The sequence below is a fragment of the Carettochelys insculpta genome, chromosome 1 (genome assembly GCF_033958435.1).
Source record: "Carettochelys insculpta isolate YL-2023 chromosome 1, ASM3395843v1, whole genome shotgun sequence".
Classification (NCBI taxonomy): Eukaryota; Metazoa; Chordata; order Testudines; family Carettochelyidae; genus Carettochelys; species Carettochelys insculpta.
In genome coordinates this window covers 252,833,134-252,852,985 of record NC_134137.1, presented here as the reverse complement: position 1 = coordinate 252,852,985, position 19,852 = coordinate 252,833,134, and the positions used below count along the sequence as shown (strand labels likewise).

Sequence of the window (19,852 nt, the reverse complement as noted above, 5' to 3'; positions counted from 1 at the left end):
CTTTGTAGAGGGCTGGATGATTCAGAGGCTTGGTAATGGTTTGCAGTCTTTTACTGCTGGGTAACTAGTTCAAGCCAGCCACAGTTGCTTTAAGCAAAAGCAAGTATCAAGCATTGAGTCTTTGTTGAATTTAACAAAATGAGCTGCTGATCTTTGTTACGCCCCCAGCAGAAGTTTGCACATGACATAGTCGACAACTTGGTTGTCAATGTAAGCCAAAAGGCCAGGTACTAAATGGGTAGGTAGACTGAACTACCTTCTTCTTACCTTGAGAAGTAGCTCACTCCAGAACCAGGGCTGAAGCGCACTGGTTAGGAAACTTGCAAGGCCATTGACCATGCTGTCTCTGACCTCTGGATTATTTAAAAAAAAAAAGGACTTTGGTCTCCAGGGCTGCCCACAAGAAGAGCGGGCCTTTTCTAAGCTAGGTGGGTGGGCTTAAGCCAACTCTCTTGAAATTGAGACAGCCTGGCCACCTTTTTCCTGCTACTAAATTCACTTTGCAGCCACCTTTCAAAGCCCATCCTTCAGACTTTGTTTTCACTGTGTTCACAATAGTAAGTTGTAGCTAGCCAATGGGAGCATGCACATTTATATCAGAAATAATGTAGAGCATGTAGCTGGTGAAGTAGCACATATGAGCTGCGTCTACACGTGCACGCTACTTCAAAGTAGCGGCACCAACTTCGACGTTAGGCGGCGAGACGTCGAAGTCGCTAACCTCATGAGGAGATAGGAGTAGCGCCCTACTTCGACGTTCAACGTCAAAGTAGGGACCGTGTAGACGATCCGCGTCCCGCAACGTCGAAATTGCTGGGTCCTCCATGGCGGCCATCAGCTGGGGGGTTGAGAGATGCTCTCTCTCCAGCCCCTGCGGGGCTCTATGGTCACCGTGGGCAGCAGCCCTTAGCCCAGGGCTTCTGGCTGCTTCTGCGGCAGCTGGGGATCTATGCTGCAGGCACAGGGTCTGCAACCAGTTGTCAGCTCTGTGTATCTTGTGTTGTTTAGTGCAACTGTGTCTGGGAGGGGCCCTTTAAGGGAGCGGCTGGCTGTTGAGTCCGCCCTGTGACCCTGTCTGCAGCTGTGCCTGGCATCCCTATTTCGATGTGTGCTACTTTGACGTGTAGACGTTCCCTCGCTGCGCCTATTTCGATGTTGGGCTGAGCAACGTCGAAGTTGAACATCGACGTTGCCGGCCCTGGAGGACGTGTAGACGTTATTCATCGAAATAGACTATTTCGATGTTGGCTGCACGTGTAGACGTAGCCATGGTGTGTGGCCCTTTGGTTAGATCCATGCACACTGCCTGAAATTCATGCTATAAGTGGCATCACATACAACTTTGAAACCGGCATTTCTTTTCAGAAGCAGGCATATGCCTACCTATGAAAAACAAAAACAAGTCACCACTCCCCACTCCCCGTTGTCTCCAACATCTAGCTACTGGTTTGACAAACCCTGTAACTAAGTGCATTTTGTGTCTTTCTGTCAGTAAGTCACCCTGTATCCTAAACAAAAACAATTTACATTCAGCTTGCTTCTATATTAATCTTTTCTCTGCATACCAGCAGATTGGCAGATATTAAAAAACATAAGTAGGTTGTGTTTTTTTTTCTTTTATTCACTAATGTGTGCCAAACTTTCTCAAAGGCAGCAGCATTCAGGGAAAAAAGCAAATGGTCTGGGAAGGGGCATGAATTCCAGATCTGAGCTATAATACAGATTATAACAATTATACCTCTCCTAGTCAAGAGCACTGCTATTTTTAAGTGTCACTGGGATTTTTTTTTTCTCTTTAATTTATTCTGACCAAATGCAAACTCAGTCAATAAGAGACGCACGTTGGGGAAATGACCAAGTGACTTTTTAAGGTAGGGACCAGTCCTTTTCCCCTTCCCCTGCCTCCTCCCTCCACCTCAAAAAAAAAAAAAGTTGGGGGGGAACAAGTATGATGCCATTTACGAGGTACGGATTACATCTTTCCTAACACCAGAAAAGCTGTCATTACCCTGTATTCACTGAGCTAGGTCATTTGATAAAAATAAGTTATGTGTATCAAATTAATTGTATGTAAAACTCCCAGTATTTCAAGATACCTAACTGAAAGAGTCTTTTTGATCTGCTCCCTCTATAGCCAGAGTTTTCAGAAACTTTTGCTTTCAATTCTCTAAAGGAGACCAGAATGCCAGGTTCATTCGATTACATTTTTTTTGGGGTGGGGGGTGGAACAACAGCAGTACAGCACTGAACTAATCTGACATCAGCTTCTTCCACTGAAATGTTTTAAGCAGCAAGACAATGTTCTGCAGTTTTTGGCAATCAGTGGATCAGATAGAAGAGTCTCGCAATACAACAAGGATGTGTAATCTGACATGATTAGACAAGGCTCTTTAGGAACAGAACATTCATAATTGAGACAAAGAAAGAGTATTAATAACACTTTCCTAACACGGCAGTTAGCCATTTTATATTTCCTTTCTTTAATCTTAGTGTTTTTCAACAAATCATGGGATTTAATAGAGTGTTTTGGCAGATTAGAGGATTTATGGCCCAGATGTTTTTTGTTCTAAAAATGGATTAGGGTGTAAAGTTTGCTGGAATCCATGGAACATGTTGAGGCAAGCCGGTCATTTTGTGTGTGATTAGTGCTTGCCTTCTGTCTCACAGTCCCTCCATCTGTCACAATTCACCAATGGATCTGGTTAGATTTAGCCTCATGTCACAAACAGAAGTCCCTTTTCTGGGCAATTTCATATTACAAATTCATTTTATGCCATTTTTATGCCCTAGTTAGAAGAGAGAAAGAAGTGTATGTATGTGTGGTAGTGGAGGGAGGGGGATCGCGGGGTTGGAAAGGAATGATACATACTAGCTTCTCCTGTGATGTTTGAAAAATAGACCAGAGCTTGAAGTCTTCTTTCAGTATTCCATCCTACAAATCATATGAAGATCATAAGTATAATCTACAGTATGCTAAAGGAAAAAAATGACAAAGTATCACATTTAAAATTAAATAGCATCAGCAGAGCTGGTGATGATTTTAACATTTTAAAATGAAATAATTCAGCCCCTGTGAGTGCTAAACCCTAGGCAACGAATTCACAGCCAAATACTGTAGACATCTGACCTACTATCAGCAACATGAATAGAGTGGGAACATAGGTCTGTGTAGCTGCGGTTTCTTACACATTTCTGAATGACAGGTGGTGGTGGGGAGCAGTCAGCAGCGGAAGTTTCTTTTCCCAGCCATTATGTGCTTTGTATCTCTAGCAAACCACCGCCACCTGTGGTTTATTTTAATGTATTCACAAGTTTTAAGAAGAGGAAGAAAAAATGGTCTATTTTTAATAGTTTTGGATTGCTTGCATGATCAAGGCCTCCCACGTCCCTTATCAAGTTACATCCTGCTGCATACAATCCACAGGGCCTATCTCTATAATGTTGGGTAAACATTGAAACTAATGGAATCAAGTATTGGAGTGATGCTGTCAGTCTTAAGGTTTCTCATGCTTTATATGCAGGTGGCTCTGTCATAAAAGCCGCATAATTTCCAAGCAAAGACAGGTTTATGGGTCTGCTCATTGTCTCTGTCTTTCTCATTTAATTAAGTGCCTAAGGAAAGCACTGATGACTTTCACTGACAAAGCAAAAACGTTTTCTTGTAACTTTCCTTTCTTTCTTCCTTTCTTTTGAAGATATTCTTTCTTCTATCACGTCGTCAGGTTATTTAAATGACCACGATGCTGTTACCAAGGCAATCCAGGAGGCCCGGCAGATGAAGGAGCAACTTCGGAGGGAACAACAGGTGCTTGATGGGAAGGTGGCTGTTGTGAATAGTCTGGGTCTCAATAACTGCAGGACGGAAAAGGTCAGTTCCTGAGACTCCCTTCACTGATAGTCACTTGGGTGATCATACTCTATGTTCACACAGCCATACATGCACACTTCTCTTTTCCCTTTTCTTTCACCGCCTCCTCCAGCTCTGTGTCCCTCCTTCCTTCCTTGTAGAATGTCTGCTTTTGTAGCCAAAAAAAAAGAAAGAGCACCATGCAGACATGAGGACCCTAGAGACTAAAACATACTTAAAGTTCTTATGAAAACTCTGGAGACCACTAATTCTCTGTTCCAGGCTGTCAATATGTATTATGACTAGGTGAGCTTTGAAGTATCTGGATCTGAGTGAAAATCTTTATGGAAATGCTTACATGCTTTTTTGAGATGAGCTGGATTTGAAAATATGCAAGCTTCTTTAGGAATATAAGCTTTGCTGATACTCAGGCTCAGCTTCTGGGTATTTAGCCATATGAGGTTGTCATATATGATGTTTTGTAACGATTCCAATGTAGTACTGTCAAGTCATGTTAGATGACTTAGCACAATTGAAAAAAACAGAGAATTGACAATATAAAGTGCACCAAATACTTTCAGTAGAATTTAGAAATTGTAGAGTTGATGGCCCTTGCATTATTCTAATTTTGAACTGACCTACAAAGCTGTGATAAGTAAAATTGTCAATTAAAGTAATATTATCCTCTCAGGTAACAATTGTATATATTGTATCTAGCAGTATTGTTTTGTTGTGGTGGGGGGTAGGGTTATAAGTGTCACACATTTCACAATTTCCTGCTGTTTTTCAGGAAACACTTGTGACTATTTTCTGCTGTCCTATCCCTTGGTACCCCCATTCCCCCTGCCCAGCTCTCTTCCTGGCCACATTTTCATTGAAATGAAGACAAAAATGTGTGCTACCCAAGATAAAAATGTGCAAAATTTGTTAGATGCTCACAAATACATGTTTTTACAATATATTTTCCATTATTTTTCCCAAATATATTTCTCCAGGCAAAGCCACAAGGTGAAATATTATTGAATTTGTTGAAAAAATTTTATCAGATACCCCAGTTCTGGTGGCTCTTTCATTCCAAGATCCTCATGTAACTCATTCAGATAAGCAGAGAAACAGAATAAAAATGATCAGCTACTTAGCAATAACTTGAAAGTCAGTCATCCTGGGAAGCTTGTGAGTCAAACAATATTGCCCAGAATGAGCAGATTGCTAATTTGGATAGCTTTCCAGTTTCTCTGGTTTTTAGATGGAGTTTAATCAATAAGCTGTGAGAAGCCAGCAGACCGGATAATGAATGTTAAATGTGCTTGTGAGTCTGTCACTACTGTACTTTTTCACCAGCCTAGCATGGGTGTAAATGATGTAGAAATGACTCCAATTGCATGTACTCTCCTGAAAGGAAGAGGGAGAAAAAAGAGGTCAGTGTAGTAGGTGCCTGGCAGCACCTAAATTCTCCTTTTAGAAGAATAAGGGCATTGGGTATTGAGAGAGAGGAGTAGATCATGTTTGTGGCATTTCACATAGAAGGGAAGCAAAAGGAAGGGGGTAAAAGTGGAGTGTCAGCTATAAGGCAAAGTGATCACAAGCACAAAGGAATTTATATTCAAATATTTAAGCATTCTTGAAAGGATGCTTGGAGCAGAAATTCCTTTTCTGTGCTCCCCATGTAGAAATGACTTTAACACTCAGCCAGATGCTAATGCAAAGTGACTCAAGCTATTCCTCGCAAGCGTAGCTAAATTGCCGTTATTTGTTAAGCGCATTGAATTCAGCTGTGGATACAGCAGTTGGTTGCATTCAGAAAGCATCTGTACCCTTTTTTTTTTTTTAATCCTCCAAAGCAGAGACAACTCTACCTATCCCCCCCCGCCCTCCCCTGTGCTGGCTGGGAATTGTCAAGTGACAACCGACCAAATCCTTTTGGACAGGAAGCCTTCATCCTGAGTCCTATATACTTGCAAAGCAGGCCTTGTGGTTGAATCAAGGAGGCCATTAAAAGCACTTTGATGGTATGGAAATTCATCTTCATGAAGCACCCAGGCCCCTAAGCAGCATGCTGTTTAGCTGTGGTTACAGATCAGTCATTCACATCGGAGGGCAGTAATTGTGCTGACGGCTTGTACAGCAATGGAAGTACATAAAATAATCCCAGGCCTTCCACCATGGCACTGCAAGTTAATCTTCTTTAATACACAGATCAGCTGTTGTTCTAACACATGACTTTATGCTGGCTCTAATGACTTTGCACAGCCTTTTGATTAAGTAACAGGAGTAGAACCATCTGCATTTGCTTTATTCTTTTACTTTCCTATTGTTAGGCTCCTCCTTGCCCCTTCTGTTTTCGCTTCTCACCCTCACCACAAGCTCTGGGATTTATTTTGCTCCCTAGTTCATGTTGCCAGAGAAGGGCTGGAGAGGGGGAGTAAGGAAGGATTCCTTTAGGGTGTGCCAGAGGAGAAGATAATTGCATTTGCCGGGGGGTGGTGCTTTTTCGTTTTTTGAAGTGGCAGTGGCTTTCTTTGTACAATATCTGCCAAACTTTACCAGGCCTTCATTCCCAAATATGGAAGGGAAGAATTCACAGAAGTTCAATACAAATCTTAACTCCACAAAAGTGCAGTAATGTTTGGATCTGCATTGCTGGTTTGACCCATTATAGTGATAGGTCCTAGTTACAGGAATTCCTTGTGATCTGCAGGATCTCAGAGTTGGCAGATACTTATTAGTGTGGGTTTCTGTTGACCCAGCAGAGGGAAAGGGAGCCGGCAGTGAAGTTTGGAAACCTAACTGAACTTTCCATACATTCTGGGTCATCTGAACAAATTATAGCCAGTTGGGAAGTTCTGATGCAATTCAGGATCTGAACTTCTCCAAAGCTGAATGGTATTTGGGAAGGGTGACCATCAAAGGGTGACCATCTGTCCTGTATTTGGTGGGACGGTCCCATATTTGGGACACCACAAAGGTGTCCCTACTTATTTTTTAAAAGGAACTAATTGTCCCATATTTGGGCCCTCCTCCTGCTGACCTCTTCTGCCAGCAGCTGCACAGGCACAGCTGCTGGCAGGAGTCACTTCCTCGAGCCTCAGGGGTATGTGGGTGGCTCCCACATCCCTGCCGCTTTCCTGGGGCTCCCACGGAGGGCCAGCAGCTGCTGCTTCCCCAGGGCTCAAGAAGCGCCGGTGGCTGCCACTTCCTTGAGGCTGCTGGGGAGTTCTGGTGGCTCCCACTTCCCTGGGCTCCTGGCGAGCACCAGCAGCTGCTGCCTCCTTCCTGGTTCCCTGGGGCTTGGTGGAGCTGGGAGGAGCCGCCCATCCCCCCCATATCTCCCAGTCCCGTATTTGGGACAGGGAGATATGGTCACCCTATGTTTGGGTCTAGATTTTTTGCTTAGAGTTTTTATCAAGACCTCCCCCAGGCATTTAGGAAAAAGCTGAGACGGGGTTCTGCCACTTTCAATTAAATTATATTCCCAAGATTTTTGTTTCCCTTTTCATGGCAGAAAAAAGAAAGAAGACACTGAAGAAGGAGAAACTGAGAATATTACATATTGGTCTGTAATGGTTTACACAAGCAAACGTAGGGACCAGCCTAGTGATTTAAGAGGAAAACACACCAAATTGCCAAAGGCCTTTGAATTTCCTGCTTTTGTGCCTCACTCCCTGCAGAACGAGTGGAAACAGGATAGCTTCACAGGCATTGCGACCGATGCGTTAGTGAGTGGTTACATGTATGCTGACAGAAAGCTGTGTATGCCACGTGTTGGAGTGCAAGATGATCCTGAATCACTTCCTTCTTGCTGGATTGTTACTAATCTTTATAGTGTGGGCACACAGTGCTATGGTGGGGTCCACAGTGCTGTGGTGGGGTCCCTTTTTTCCCAGTGTTTTTGGTAAAGTTATAGAGTTAATTCTCTGGCAGGCTGAGTCTCTTTATTGCATCAATAGTAATTCCAGCCGAACGATGCCAAGGTCTGCATTTTTGAATTGCCCTAAATTACAAGTTGAACCTCTCTCATCTGGTGCACCGGTCAGGTCCTGATGGCGCCAGAGGAGAGAATTTGCCGGACCACAGGAGGTCACCATTTTCTAGAACATCACCAGCATTCCCACTGCTTACTGGGCTCTTAGAAGACATCTAGATGTAAATTACAGCTAAATAACACTACAGCATGCTGAGAGCCAGGACTGGTGGCTGAAACAAACATTATGGGACCACGGGAACTTGGCCACACCCATGATAAGTGGTCATCTGGCTAACGAAAATCATGTCAGATAACAGATGTTGCTGGACGAGAGAGTGACGGATTAGAGAAGTTGAACACATACTGTTAAGAATCTGTCTCTGGAGTGGCTGGAAAGGTGCAGGGGCAGGTAATTGTCATTATGAATGTGCATGTTAAAGGCTCAGAAGCTGTTTTCCACATACTCATGATCCAGGGGCTAGTTTCATGTTCCTAGCTGGAATGGTGTCTGCAGATGGGCAGTGTGCTCCGCTGTAATGCAGGAGTGACACAGAGGGAAATTATGTGGGATTGGAGAGGCATTGTGCTAGAGGAGGTAAAAGCAGGAAAAGATATTTCAAAGTGACCGGGACTTTTGGATGCCTTGATTTGTGAGAACTTAACATTTTATGGGTACTTTAATTTCAAAGGTTTCAGTGAAATCTTCGTAATGAATGTAGACTTTACTGAAGTGTATTTTAAGTGGGAATGCAATAACATACAAATTTAAGATTCTTTTCTTTGAAATGCTTCAAGATAAATTAGAAGAACATTTGTGTTTTTTGTGGGTTCTTGGAAACCCAAGAACATAGTTACATTTGCACTTGTGATCTAGAGTTAATAGTAGCTTGATATTTACTCTACATAAAAATATTACCTTTTATACATGTAACAAAACGAGTGCAAATTTTCCTCCAGATCAAACACTGCAGTGGGCAGCATCAGAAAGTGGCCTGTTGTCTATTTGTTCAGCTGCAAAACTGCACAATCTGCTACACTTAGAAGTTACATAGCTGCAGGTAACGGCATGTGCATGCATACATGCAAATACCTAACACATAAATCCACACGCTAGTCAGAAAATCTGTATATACACTCAGACCCATAAACAAGTAAACACGTGTATATACTCACATATCTGTAAACACACACACACACATGTATAGTAACAGGTCCACAGATATACATTCAGATATGTTCAGATATGTTCCCTCAAATAAACTAATTTCTCACTGCTTTGCACACTGATAAAATATACAGGCAGCATACACGCCCACACAGAGCACACTCGGGGGTGAGTCCACTGCAAAAAGCGTGCATGCACACATGCTGCAGTGTTTCTTACCCTGTGATACCTTCATTTATCGCTGAGAGTGCATCTCTCTTCTAAAAGGCTCTGGCATGTACTTGTCTGCTGGGTTGTGACTAAAGAGCTATTTGTAACAATATTTATTCCAGCCTTGTAAGCAGAAGCCTGTTTTTATTACTCATGCTTTTGGAGCAGCGGATTGAGGCTGCCTTTCCTCCCATTTCCACACACCCCAGCTCCTCTCATCCTTCCTGCTGTCCCTTCCCCCAACAACACACACCAGTCTCTTCCCTTTAACAGAGTGTCAAACGTGAAACGACAGTGACCAATGTTGACTTAATGTGGATGTTTAATAATGAAAAAAGTGTGTCAGTTCCAGTGTTAGTTACAAATGGCACTAAGTGTATCGGGTGGCAACCCTGTGATAATTTTACATCCATCATTCTTTCCTGATGCCTCACTGGTTGTCTGATGGATGGGGCCAGCTGAGTTAACCCTTCAGAAACTGCTGTGGTCTGTTAAGCTGAAGTGAATTCAGACTGTGCTTTTCCCTAAAGCAGTGGTGAATGAGTGGATGGATCCTGAACTACCCAATGCTGCTGTCTGAGAAATAGAAAACAAGCTCCCTTTATTAAAAGGAAAAACCGGCTATAAAATGGGGTTATAGATTTCTCTTAGTTGAGTTTCTGATTTAAATAAGATGATGTTTTTTCTACAGCTTAAATTGGAGCTGGTGTTCCCAAAGGTCGCGTGTGGGGAAGGGGGAATTCAAAGCACACTGACACCATTGAGAGTTATGTAGTAACAGAGAGGTAACCCTGTTAGTCTGTGTCCTAACAAAACAAAACAGCAGTCATGTAGCACTTTAAAGAATCACAAAACTATTCCATTGACTTGAAAGAGCTTTGCATAGGGCCCGTAGTGAGCAGTCTGTGTGTATAGTAAAGCCAGGGAAGGCAGGAACAGGGGATGGGTGCATTATTTGTGTTTCCTAAGTAAAAGGAAATCACTGGTAATTAGTTTAGAGATACAGTGCTTATATTCTGTACCAAAATGCTCTTCAGAAGTGAAACCCTGCTCATTTTAATGCTCCACGAAGTATTTTTCCAAAAAAATTCTATAGCATTTCCAATGGCTAGCAAAGGCTATATTACAGATTCATTATAAACATTTATACATCAAATTAATTGTATAGCTAGTATATGTGTCCTGTAATTTGTAGCCCTGTCTAATGATCATTGGCCTGGAAAACACGAGAAAAGATGTGATATATTTCTGTTCTCTTCTAATAGAATGCAGAGTGATCTATATGTTTAGAATTATTACAGTATATTTTTTAAACCATATGGGGAAGGAAAGACATTTTTGTGACAACTGACTGTTACAAGACTCCAAATCATTGTCAATATAACATGTGGTCCCTGCTTTTTTTTATCTCTCCAGCAGCACACCCAGTGAAACCACCTTAATTCTGTCTTGCTGGGAGTCTGTACAAGTGGAAATTTCTTGTATGCAGGGTAGGGTGGCAGGGCCTTGCAATTCTCTTTGTTAATGCTATCAATGGTGAGCAGACAGTTTTCAAAGAGCACAACAATAAGGCAAGCAGGTATTATGTCATCACCCATCCATCACTCCATATGTCAGACTTTCAATAAATCCAGTCAGCAATCTCAACAGGATCATTCACAGTAAATGGGCAAATTATTCAGGGAGCTACTGAATCTAGTGGCTTGACTCCTGAAACATCATTGTTTTTTTTAAACTGAATTTAAACATACATGTCAGGTTTGCGTACTCCAAAGATCCGGTTGTTTTTTGCCCACCATTGCTACCTAAGCACAGTAAACTCTTTCATATCTGGCATTCTAGCATTCTCAAATAACTGGCATTTTAACCATAAATACATTTTAGTTATGTTTTCCGTAAGTACAGGATGGTGAAAGTAAATGCAAATAAATACAGCCAATACAGTGTAAGTTTACAGTGTACAATGCTGCTGTTGTTGGTAAATAAAGTGCTCTGCATAAATTTTTGTTTGTTTCTTAACATCTAATCTTGTTTTTCTTCAGTGTTATGCATTGCTAGGTATATCTCTCTATTATACAGAACATTTGAATATCTGGCAACCTCCCAGTCCCGGGACTGACGGATATGAAAAAGTTTACTGTATTAAACATTTTGATAGGGTTCCACTTAAAGTTTAGTCCATTTTTTCCTCTTTTGCTGCTTGGAGTTTGTGTACATTTACAGCCTTGGCATGTAATGGCCACATACCTTATTTTCACAGATGGCCAGTGGAAGACTTTTTCTTCTTCTCTTTTATTAGAACCTGCTTTTGGTTTTGCATCATTTGTCACAGTGCCACTACTTTCAGCTTGCGAGTGCCCACGCATGGTCAAGAGTGATTATGGGATGAGGTTTTTGTCAAGCTTTACACGGATTCCTCCTTTTCATTTTAAAGCAAACTTTTTTTTGTTTCCTTGACCTTCTTCCCAACTAAAAGTGCATGTAATGTGTGTTTTTTGGATATGTCATTGTAGTGGGAAGGCATGGGCAGGGTTAGCTAATAAAAACGAGCAATACACCAGGGAGGGATGAATTTTGCCCACAGATGTGCATGTGAGATCAGTAGAAACAGCACACAAACATCTGGGGGAAGAACCCTGGGTACTAGTTATGCCAAAGTCGGAATGGCCATGTATCCTGGATCCTCTGTTCTCTCCTTAGAGAAATCACACCTCCAAATCAAGTTCAAGACAAGCTAAGCAAGAGTAGCATGGGGAAGCTGCCCCTGAAGTTATCTATACAATAGTTAGCATTACTAACTGCAAACATTAAAAACACATGAGTCAGTCCCCCTTTCCCCTCTCAAAATCATGGCTTAAAAAAAGCACAAGAGGTTTGGGTTTGGGAGGGGGTTGTATGTTTTTAAAGATATTTAAGTGCCTTGTCATTAGGTCGTGGTTTCAAATTTTTCTCCACCATCATCATGGATGGAACCCTCCTCCTTTTTTTAAAATGAAATCTTAGAGTCTCACATAATCCTAGCTCCAGGAGATGGAGCTTTAAGTAACACATCAGATATGAGAAGAGCCACAACAAGATCATGGTCAATATCGACACCGGTGTCTGGACTGGGAGCAAGCAGAGCCCAGGCCTCATTCTCCTCTAACCCTCAATGTTGTAAACTCACTAAAGTCAAACTTGCCCTTTTCATCTGGAATGTTGCCCAGCACCTTTAGGCAGTGCTAACAGCACATATTCACTTATCTGTCTCTGTGTATTTGTTTCTTGGTTTCTCGCATCCTGTTAGGTGTGTGAAATTCTGCTCTTCGTTGGAATAAGTGGGATGTTGATCTGGGTGAGCAAACAAATCAGGCATTAGTACAGTGAAAAACCTGTCAGTTTTCTACTCAAGAGACAGTCTTGATGGAAAACATATGAAATCTTTACATTAGGACAGAGAGGAGTGGTGAAATTTTAGGCCATGGCTTAGCAGCTTTCACAGCTTTACTACCTTCTAGGAAAAAGGAGTTTATACATTTGAGCTGCATCTACATAGCCCCTCCCTTTTGGAAGGGGCATGCAAATGAGTGACATCAGAAAAGAAAATGAGGCACAGATTTAAATATCTCATGCCTCATTTGGATATTCCTATATGATCTGGCTTCCAGAAGAGCCATTTTCAGAAGCCAAAGCAGACGTGTGGATGGGGTTCCTTCAAAAGAAAATCCCCCTTCTGAAAGCACCCTTCTTCCTGTTTTGTGCTATGTCTCCCCACTTTGCGCACCCCTGGTCTAATTGTCCTTTCATCATTATCGTCTTAGACAAACTGTTATGGCGCCTTTTCGCTTGCCAGCAAGAACAATAACTCTTCGTTATTTATATTCCATTTTTCATCCAAAAATCTCAAAGTATTTTGCAAGGGTGGGTATCACTACCTCCAGTTTGCACATATGGAAGTTGAGGCACAGAGGGGTTCGCTCATTTATCCAAGCATGTCAGCTGTGAAGTCTGGAGTGCAAACCAGGTTTCCTGACCCCCAGCCTAGTCTCAGTTTGGGAGATCACCACTCTGTTCTGCTGAGAATCAGTCCTGGAACTGACATGCAAAATCTTGTGTAGGAGCACCTCTGTGTGCTCTTCTACCTCTCCTCCATGCCTGCTCTCACAAGGAATGTCCACTTTTTTTTTTAATCTTTACTGTTAACTTACAGAGGTAACCACCAAAATCCATACTGAACTGCTAAGCCCACTTCATCTTTGCTAAGGTAACTCACCATTCCTTTAGATTTGTTGCTGTCTACCATTTTTAATTGTTTTAAGCAAAATGTTTTCTAAACAGTGCCTTATTTGTGGAGAAAGTTTTAGTTTGTGGAATGAAACATTAATAAACACATTAGGGGGCTGATCCAGAGGCCACTGGAATCAATGGGAGTCTTTCCATTCACTTTAAGAGTCTCTAAGTCAGACACTGTGCTTGTTAAAGGCGCTGGATTGGCAGCTCTGGACATTGATGGGCTAGCTCCACAAACAAGTGTGGCACAGGAAGGAAACATGCACGCGCCATTCCACCAATGCCTGTTACTTCATTCTGGAACTCACCCCTGAGAATGAGAGAGTGTGCAGTCAAACCAGAGCTTCTCTGTTGTAGAATCTGGACAACTTTTGGCTAGCACAATTGCTAGGACACCTGTTTACTGAGACCACCAAGGCATTTCATGTAGGTCACCAAACAGCTATCAGTCACTTCTGAACTGATAGTTCAACAGACATTCAGCACTCCAAGGGTTTGTACCAACCTCAGAAGCCACCAAATCCCAATGGAGACAGGGACGGATGGGTTTTAAAACAAGTACACAAAGTCAGAAAGGCCACTCAAATGAGTGTTGTTTTATTTCTTTTAACTCTGTTTTTAGATTTGGTGGGTGGGTTGTAATTGCATAAACAAAAACGAGATCTCAGAGGAGTCAGAGTGAAAAAGCTGAGGGGGTGGCAAATGCATTGTTTCTTCATATTTCACTTCGATGCAGCAGCAACAAAATCCCCAGCTGATAAATTGCTGTGACATTATAAGTAATCTTTCATCTTCTTTGGTGGTCCATAGAGTTTATATAATTGGAAGGTTAAAACCCTTCTTTGCTGTTTCTTCCCTTTTTATTAGTACAGTAGACTATAAAATAGTGCAGCCAGAAGGGGTTTAGCAATTACTAAGTCAACATTTGAAAGCCTTACTCTATTTTGTCATTTTATGTATGTTTCATAGCCCTACACACAAAGTCCATTTTAACAGTTGATCTGTAGCTGATCTTATTATATTTTAGTTTGCTTTTGCTGATAACACAACACCAGCATAATTCCCAGTTCCCCCAGTCACAGAAGAAGTGTGGCACTGTGGTCATGGCACTGGATAGATTCAGGAGACCTGAGTCCAAATCATGGCAGTAGTGCATACTTTCTGTGTGACTTTTGGAAGTCACTTAATCTCTCTGGGTGCATCTAAGCTATGAGCTAAAATTGATTTTCTTAACATCAAGTTATTAATGCTGGGTTTTATCAGTTCTATTTTGAGCATCCTCACATTCCCACATGCTCCACACAAAATCGACTTATTGCTGCCACACACAAGTAGCTTAAATCAAGTGCTTCAAGCAGTGTATTGTGGGAACGTATCCCACAGTTCCCTGAGCCCCATAGCATTCTGGCTGTTTTCACTGGTGCAGCATGGGAAAAAGATGCCCTGCAGGTAGATGTGGGTATCTGACAACATCTTCCCACATTTCATTCCCCTCTTTCCCCTGTCATGTTAAACAAATATCCCTTTTTCCAGATGGGGTCTGGCTTGCCTTTACAAGAGATGTGCTTGAGAGGAGGGGAGGGGAGGGGAGGGGAGGGGAGTAATGTGCTTAGGAATGGTTAGAAAAAAGATTTTGGGTTTTCCAACTGACAGGTTTTTGAAAATGGGATGCAAAAGCACTGGATCTTTATAGGCTTGGATCTGGATTTAAACCTCCTGGCAAACAAGACCCTCAGAACAAGAATCTGTTTAAGTAGACATGGGGGCTACACTGAAACTGCAATGAATCATTGAAACAGTTATGGCTCAGGGCAGCTAAAAGACTGCCCAGGGAGACCCACCACCTACCCCTATTCACAGTGTGCCTAGGCTTGGATCTAGGTTTGGACCTACATCTAAATGTAGACCTCCTGGAAAAGAAGACCCCAGAAGAATAATATATTCTTCTTCAAGTGGTCCCCATGGATGCTCCATGTCAGGTGTCGGGCCCACCCTGTCGCTGCAGTTCAGATATTTTCAAGCCATAGCAAGCCAGACTGCACATGTGCAGGAGTGCACCAGGCTCTTCACGTGCTTTTGCTCATGTGTGCAATCCGATGCAAGCCAATTCTTCTCAACCACTAGCAGCTGCAGGCAGACTTCAGTTGTGCTCCACACAAGCCTGAAACAAAAGTTAAAAATCATCTGTAAATAGTTTGTCTTACCTTTTTCCAGTATTTTAAGAGTTTCTTTATTGTACATAGTTTTTTTTTTTTTAAAAAAAAGGAGACAGGAGGGGGAAAGGAGGTTTTTAATAAGTTAAAACTTATCTGCCAGTTCCTAAAGAATGGTTCTTATTGACTGTTAACGATCATTTACAACTGCTAAGTACCGTTAACTACTGTTTGCTGTTCGTAAAAAAAATGTGTATACTTACACACACACATATATACTGTTGTTATTCATAAAGAAAAAAGAAAAGAAAAAAAGAAAAAGCCTGTGGCAGGCTTTAAAAAGTGTGATTCATCCCACAAAGCCATAGCAAAGGGTTCACTGCCTGTGGGAGGCCCATATACCTCAGAAATGTCCCCACTGCTCTAACCTGACTGCAAGAGCCAGAAAAGATATGGAGGAATAGGTACTTCTCATCAAGAGAATGCCTAGAAGCAATGCTCTTTGCTTCCCCAGAACCCATACAGGAGCAGCCAGAAGAAGTCGTGGAAGAGCAAACGGAGGCCTATCAAACAGATGTTTCCTCATCATCCCCAGACAAGGTTGTTGTCCCAGGTGACATATCCCCTCCTGACAATCTTAGACAATTTCAGGAGCTCTTTAAGAGGGTTGCGCAGACACAGGACATACAAGTCGCGGAGAAAAGCAGAATAGGCTTCTTAAGAATCTAAGAACTCCAACATTATCCAAGACAGCCATTCCGTTAGAGGACGCCATTACAGAGGCCATGGATAATATTTGGCAGTCCCCTGCCTCCATCTCACCAAACAATAAGAGAGCGGACAAAAAGTGTTTCATCCCTCAAAGGGTATACAATTTCTATTCAATCACTCTCAACCCAACTTTCTTGTGGTGGAGTCCTCACAACAAAGATCGAAGACACCGCAGTATAAATCTACAGTGTTATATAAAGACACTAATAGGCTAGAGCTATTCAGGCGAAAGGTCTGTTCTTTCTCTACTCTGTTGTTACAAATGGCAAATTATGCCACACACCTTTCTAACCATAACTTTGATACTTATACGAAACTGACATCCCTAATGGAATATCACCCCAATAAAAAGAAACCCATAGTTAAAATCGATAGTCCAGGAAGGATATACTGCCCCGTGTACAAGATTCCAAATTGCTCTAGATGTTGCAGACACAGGTGCACAATCTACCGCAACCACTGTTGTAATGAGATAGGTCTCCTGGCTACAAACATCTGGTGTCCCTAAAGAATTGCAAACGAAGGTGGAAGACCTCCACTTTGATAAGTTGAAATTGTTTGCTGAGTTTACAGATACAGTTTTACACTCCAGTAAAGACTCAAGAACTACTTTACGAACACTGGGTGTGTAAACCCCCCCCATACAGGAGGAAGAGATACTACCTGTATCAGTGCTGCTATAATTACCAACCTCAACAGCCACAATATCAACAACAACAAAAACAAAGATCACTAAAGCAGCATAACATGCAAGGCCGTAACCCTATACCACAGGTCACAAGCAGCAGGTTTGGCTATTGTTGAGGACTGCGACACTGCACTCATCGCCCAGTGCAAACAGCCGGTGCACCATCTGTTCCACCACTGCCTCAGACCATTTTACCAGCAGTGGTGGACCATCACCACAGGCAAATGAGTGCTGAAGATAATTTCTGCGGGCTATACCATTCCATTCCACACCCTTCTGCCAACCCCCCCCACCCAGTCCCTCTTCAGGGACCCCTTCCATGAGACATTGTTAAAGTGAGAGGTGGACCACCTCCTGTACATAGGAGCAGTTGAGAAGGTACCAGATGAATTCAAGGGAAAAGGATTCTATTCACGCTACTTCCTCACAGAGAAGAAAATGGGGAGCTGACGAGAGGGTACCCAGCAAATTCAAGGGAAAAGGGTTCTATGCCTGCTACTTCCTCACAGAGAAGAAAGCAGGGATGGAGAGCAATCCTAGATTTATGAGCGCTCAGCCTTTACCTTCGCAAACAATGTTTCAAGATGGGCACCGTTACCTCTATCATTACCACACTGGAAGACGGGGACAGGTTGGCAGCCCTCAATCTACAAGACGTGTACTTTCATATAACTATCCACCCTGCCCACAGACATTTGCTCCATTTCACACTGGGCACAGATCATCTTCAGTGCACAGTCCTGCCATTCAAGCTGTCATCAGTGCCCAGAGTCTTCACAAAGACGCACTCGGCAGTAGTGGCTTACCTGTGCCGCCTAAGTATTTCCATCTTTCTGTACCTAGATGATTGCCTTTTGAAGGGCCACTCACATGCAGATGTCCTCCGTATGATAAGCATTACCATGAAGATGTTTCAGTCCTTGGGCCTTATCATCAATTTTCAGAAATCAACCACCGAGACCATGCAGGACATATAATTTATGGGGGCTCACCTCAATTCCATCACAGCTAAAGTATACTTATTGGCACCTCACTTTCATGTGATAAAATCGCTAATACAAATTCTGATGCACAGTCCTACGACACGAATGTTAACTTGTCTCTGGCTTCTGGTTCACATGGCAGCCACCACATCTGTGTCCTAAAATGACAGGCTACATTTTTGCTGTCTCCAACAGTAGCTAGTGTCAATATATATGCCAATGAAACACACTGTTCACAAGAGGGTGTCGCCAACCACAGAGGTTCAAAAATCCTTGTGGTGGTTGATGAAACCCAAAAATCTACTGTCGGGGTTCCCTTTCATCAACCCCAGACTTCCATTTTTATAATGACAGGTGCTTCCAGCATAGGCCTGGGAGCGCGCATGTGGGACAAATCAGTGCAAGGATGCTGGTCACAACAGGAGACAGCTCTACATATAAACATGCTGGAGCTAAAAGTGGCATTCAACGCTTGCAAATATATCCTACCACATATTTGGGGTGCAGTGGTCAGCATCAATACTGACAACATTACCACAATGTATTACATCAACCAACAAGGTGGAGCCAGACCTCGCACGCTGTGCGCAGAGGCTCTTTGTCTATGGAACTGGTGTACAGCAAACGGCATAATCTTGAGGGCCTCATACTTACCTGGCATCAGCAACATAAGTAAGCAGTTTGCACTGGATCATGAGTAGGAGATCCATCCGGATATACTTAGCCACATCTTTTGCAATTGGGGCTTTCCTCAAATACACCCATTTGCAACCTACAACAACAGAAAATACCCTCGTTTTTGTTCCAGGATGGGTCTTGGCCCAGGCTCACTGGGGGATGCTTTTCTCATACCATAGAAAGAAACCCTATTCTATGTTTTTCCCCCACTGCTTCTTATTCACAAAGTCCTGGAAACGGCGAGGCCAGAGAAGGCCAATCTGATACTCATAGCACCCATGTGGGACTGTCAGCAGTGGTTCCCACTGCTACAGTGAATGTCATTTTGCCCTCCACACCCGCTACCCATCGTTCCAGACCTTCTTACACAGAATCGAGGGGCTCTGACTCACCCTCAACCGAGAACATTATGTCTGATGACATGGTTGATTCGTGGTTTAACGCCTCAGTGAACCTATGCTCTGAGTAGGTCAAGGAAGCACTGATATGTAGCAGGTGAACTTCCACACGAAAGACTTACATCCATAAATGGAAACCGTTTACCTCCTGGTGTTCCTCCAGACAGTTACACCCACTAGAGACACCCATACCTCCAATTCTAGATTATTTATTGGACCTCAAATAAGGAGGACTCATGCTACCCTCCCTAAAGGTCCACCTGGCAGCCATATCAGCTTTTAGACACACTATAGAAGGGTCAATGTTTTTCGCCCATCCTTTAATGACCTGGTTCCTAAAAGGCCTCACTAATTTATACCCTCCTTGTAAACCAATAACGCCTCCATGGACCTGGTGCTGGACACATTGTCTATACCACCTTTCGAAACTCTAGCCACCACGTTACTTTGTTTACCTACCTTAATGACGTGTTTTCTTCTTGCTATAACATTGGCCTGTAGAGTCAGCGAGTTGGCCACAGGAATGGCGATTCCACCTAATACAAGTTTCTCTAAAGACGCAGTGATATTACATTTACATCCTACATTCCTTCCCAAGGTCTCCTCAGAATTCCACATAAACAACCAATAATATTACGGTCCTTCTATCCGAAGCCTCACTCTTTGAATAGATAAACAACGCTCCACACACTTGACACGAGGAGGGCTATGGCCCTTTATATAGGC

General features: G+C 42.7%; 1 protein-coding gene across 8 annotated transcripts in view; it reads left to right on the top strand.

The window, feature by feature from the left end:
- Positions 1–19,852, top strand: part of SOX5 (SRY-box transcription factor 5) — a 422,924-nt gene that overhangs the window by 365,119 nt on the left and 37,953 nt on the right. For all 8 annotated transcript variants that reach the window (XM_075004792.1, XM_075004831.1, XM_075004821.1 and 5 more), the window contains one exon: positions 3,696–3,868. In XM_075004792.1, coding sequence (XP_074860893.1) covers positions 3,696–3,868 — 173 coding nt within the window. The remainder of the gene's footprint in view (positions 1–3,695; positions 3,869–19,852) is intronic.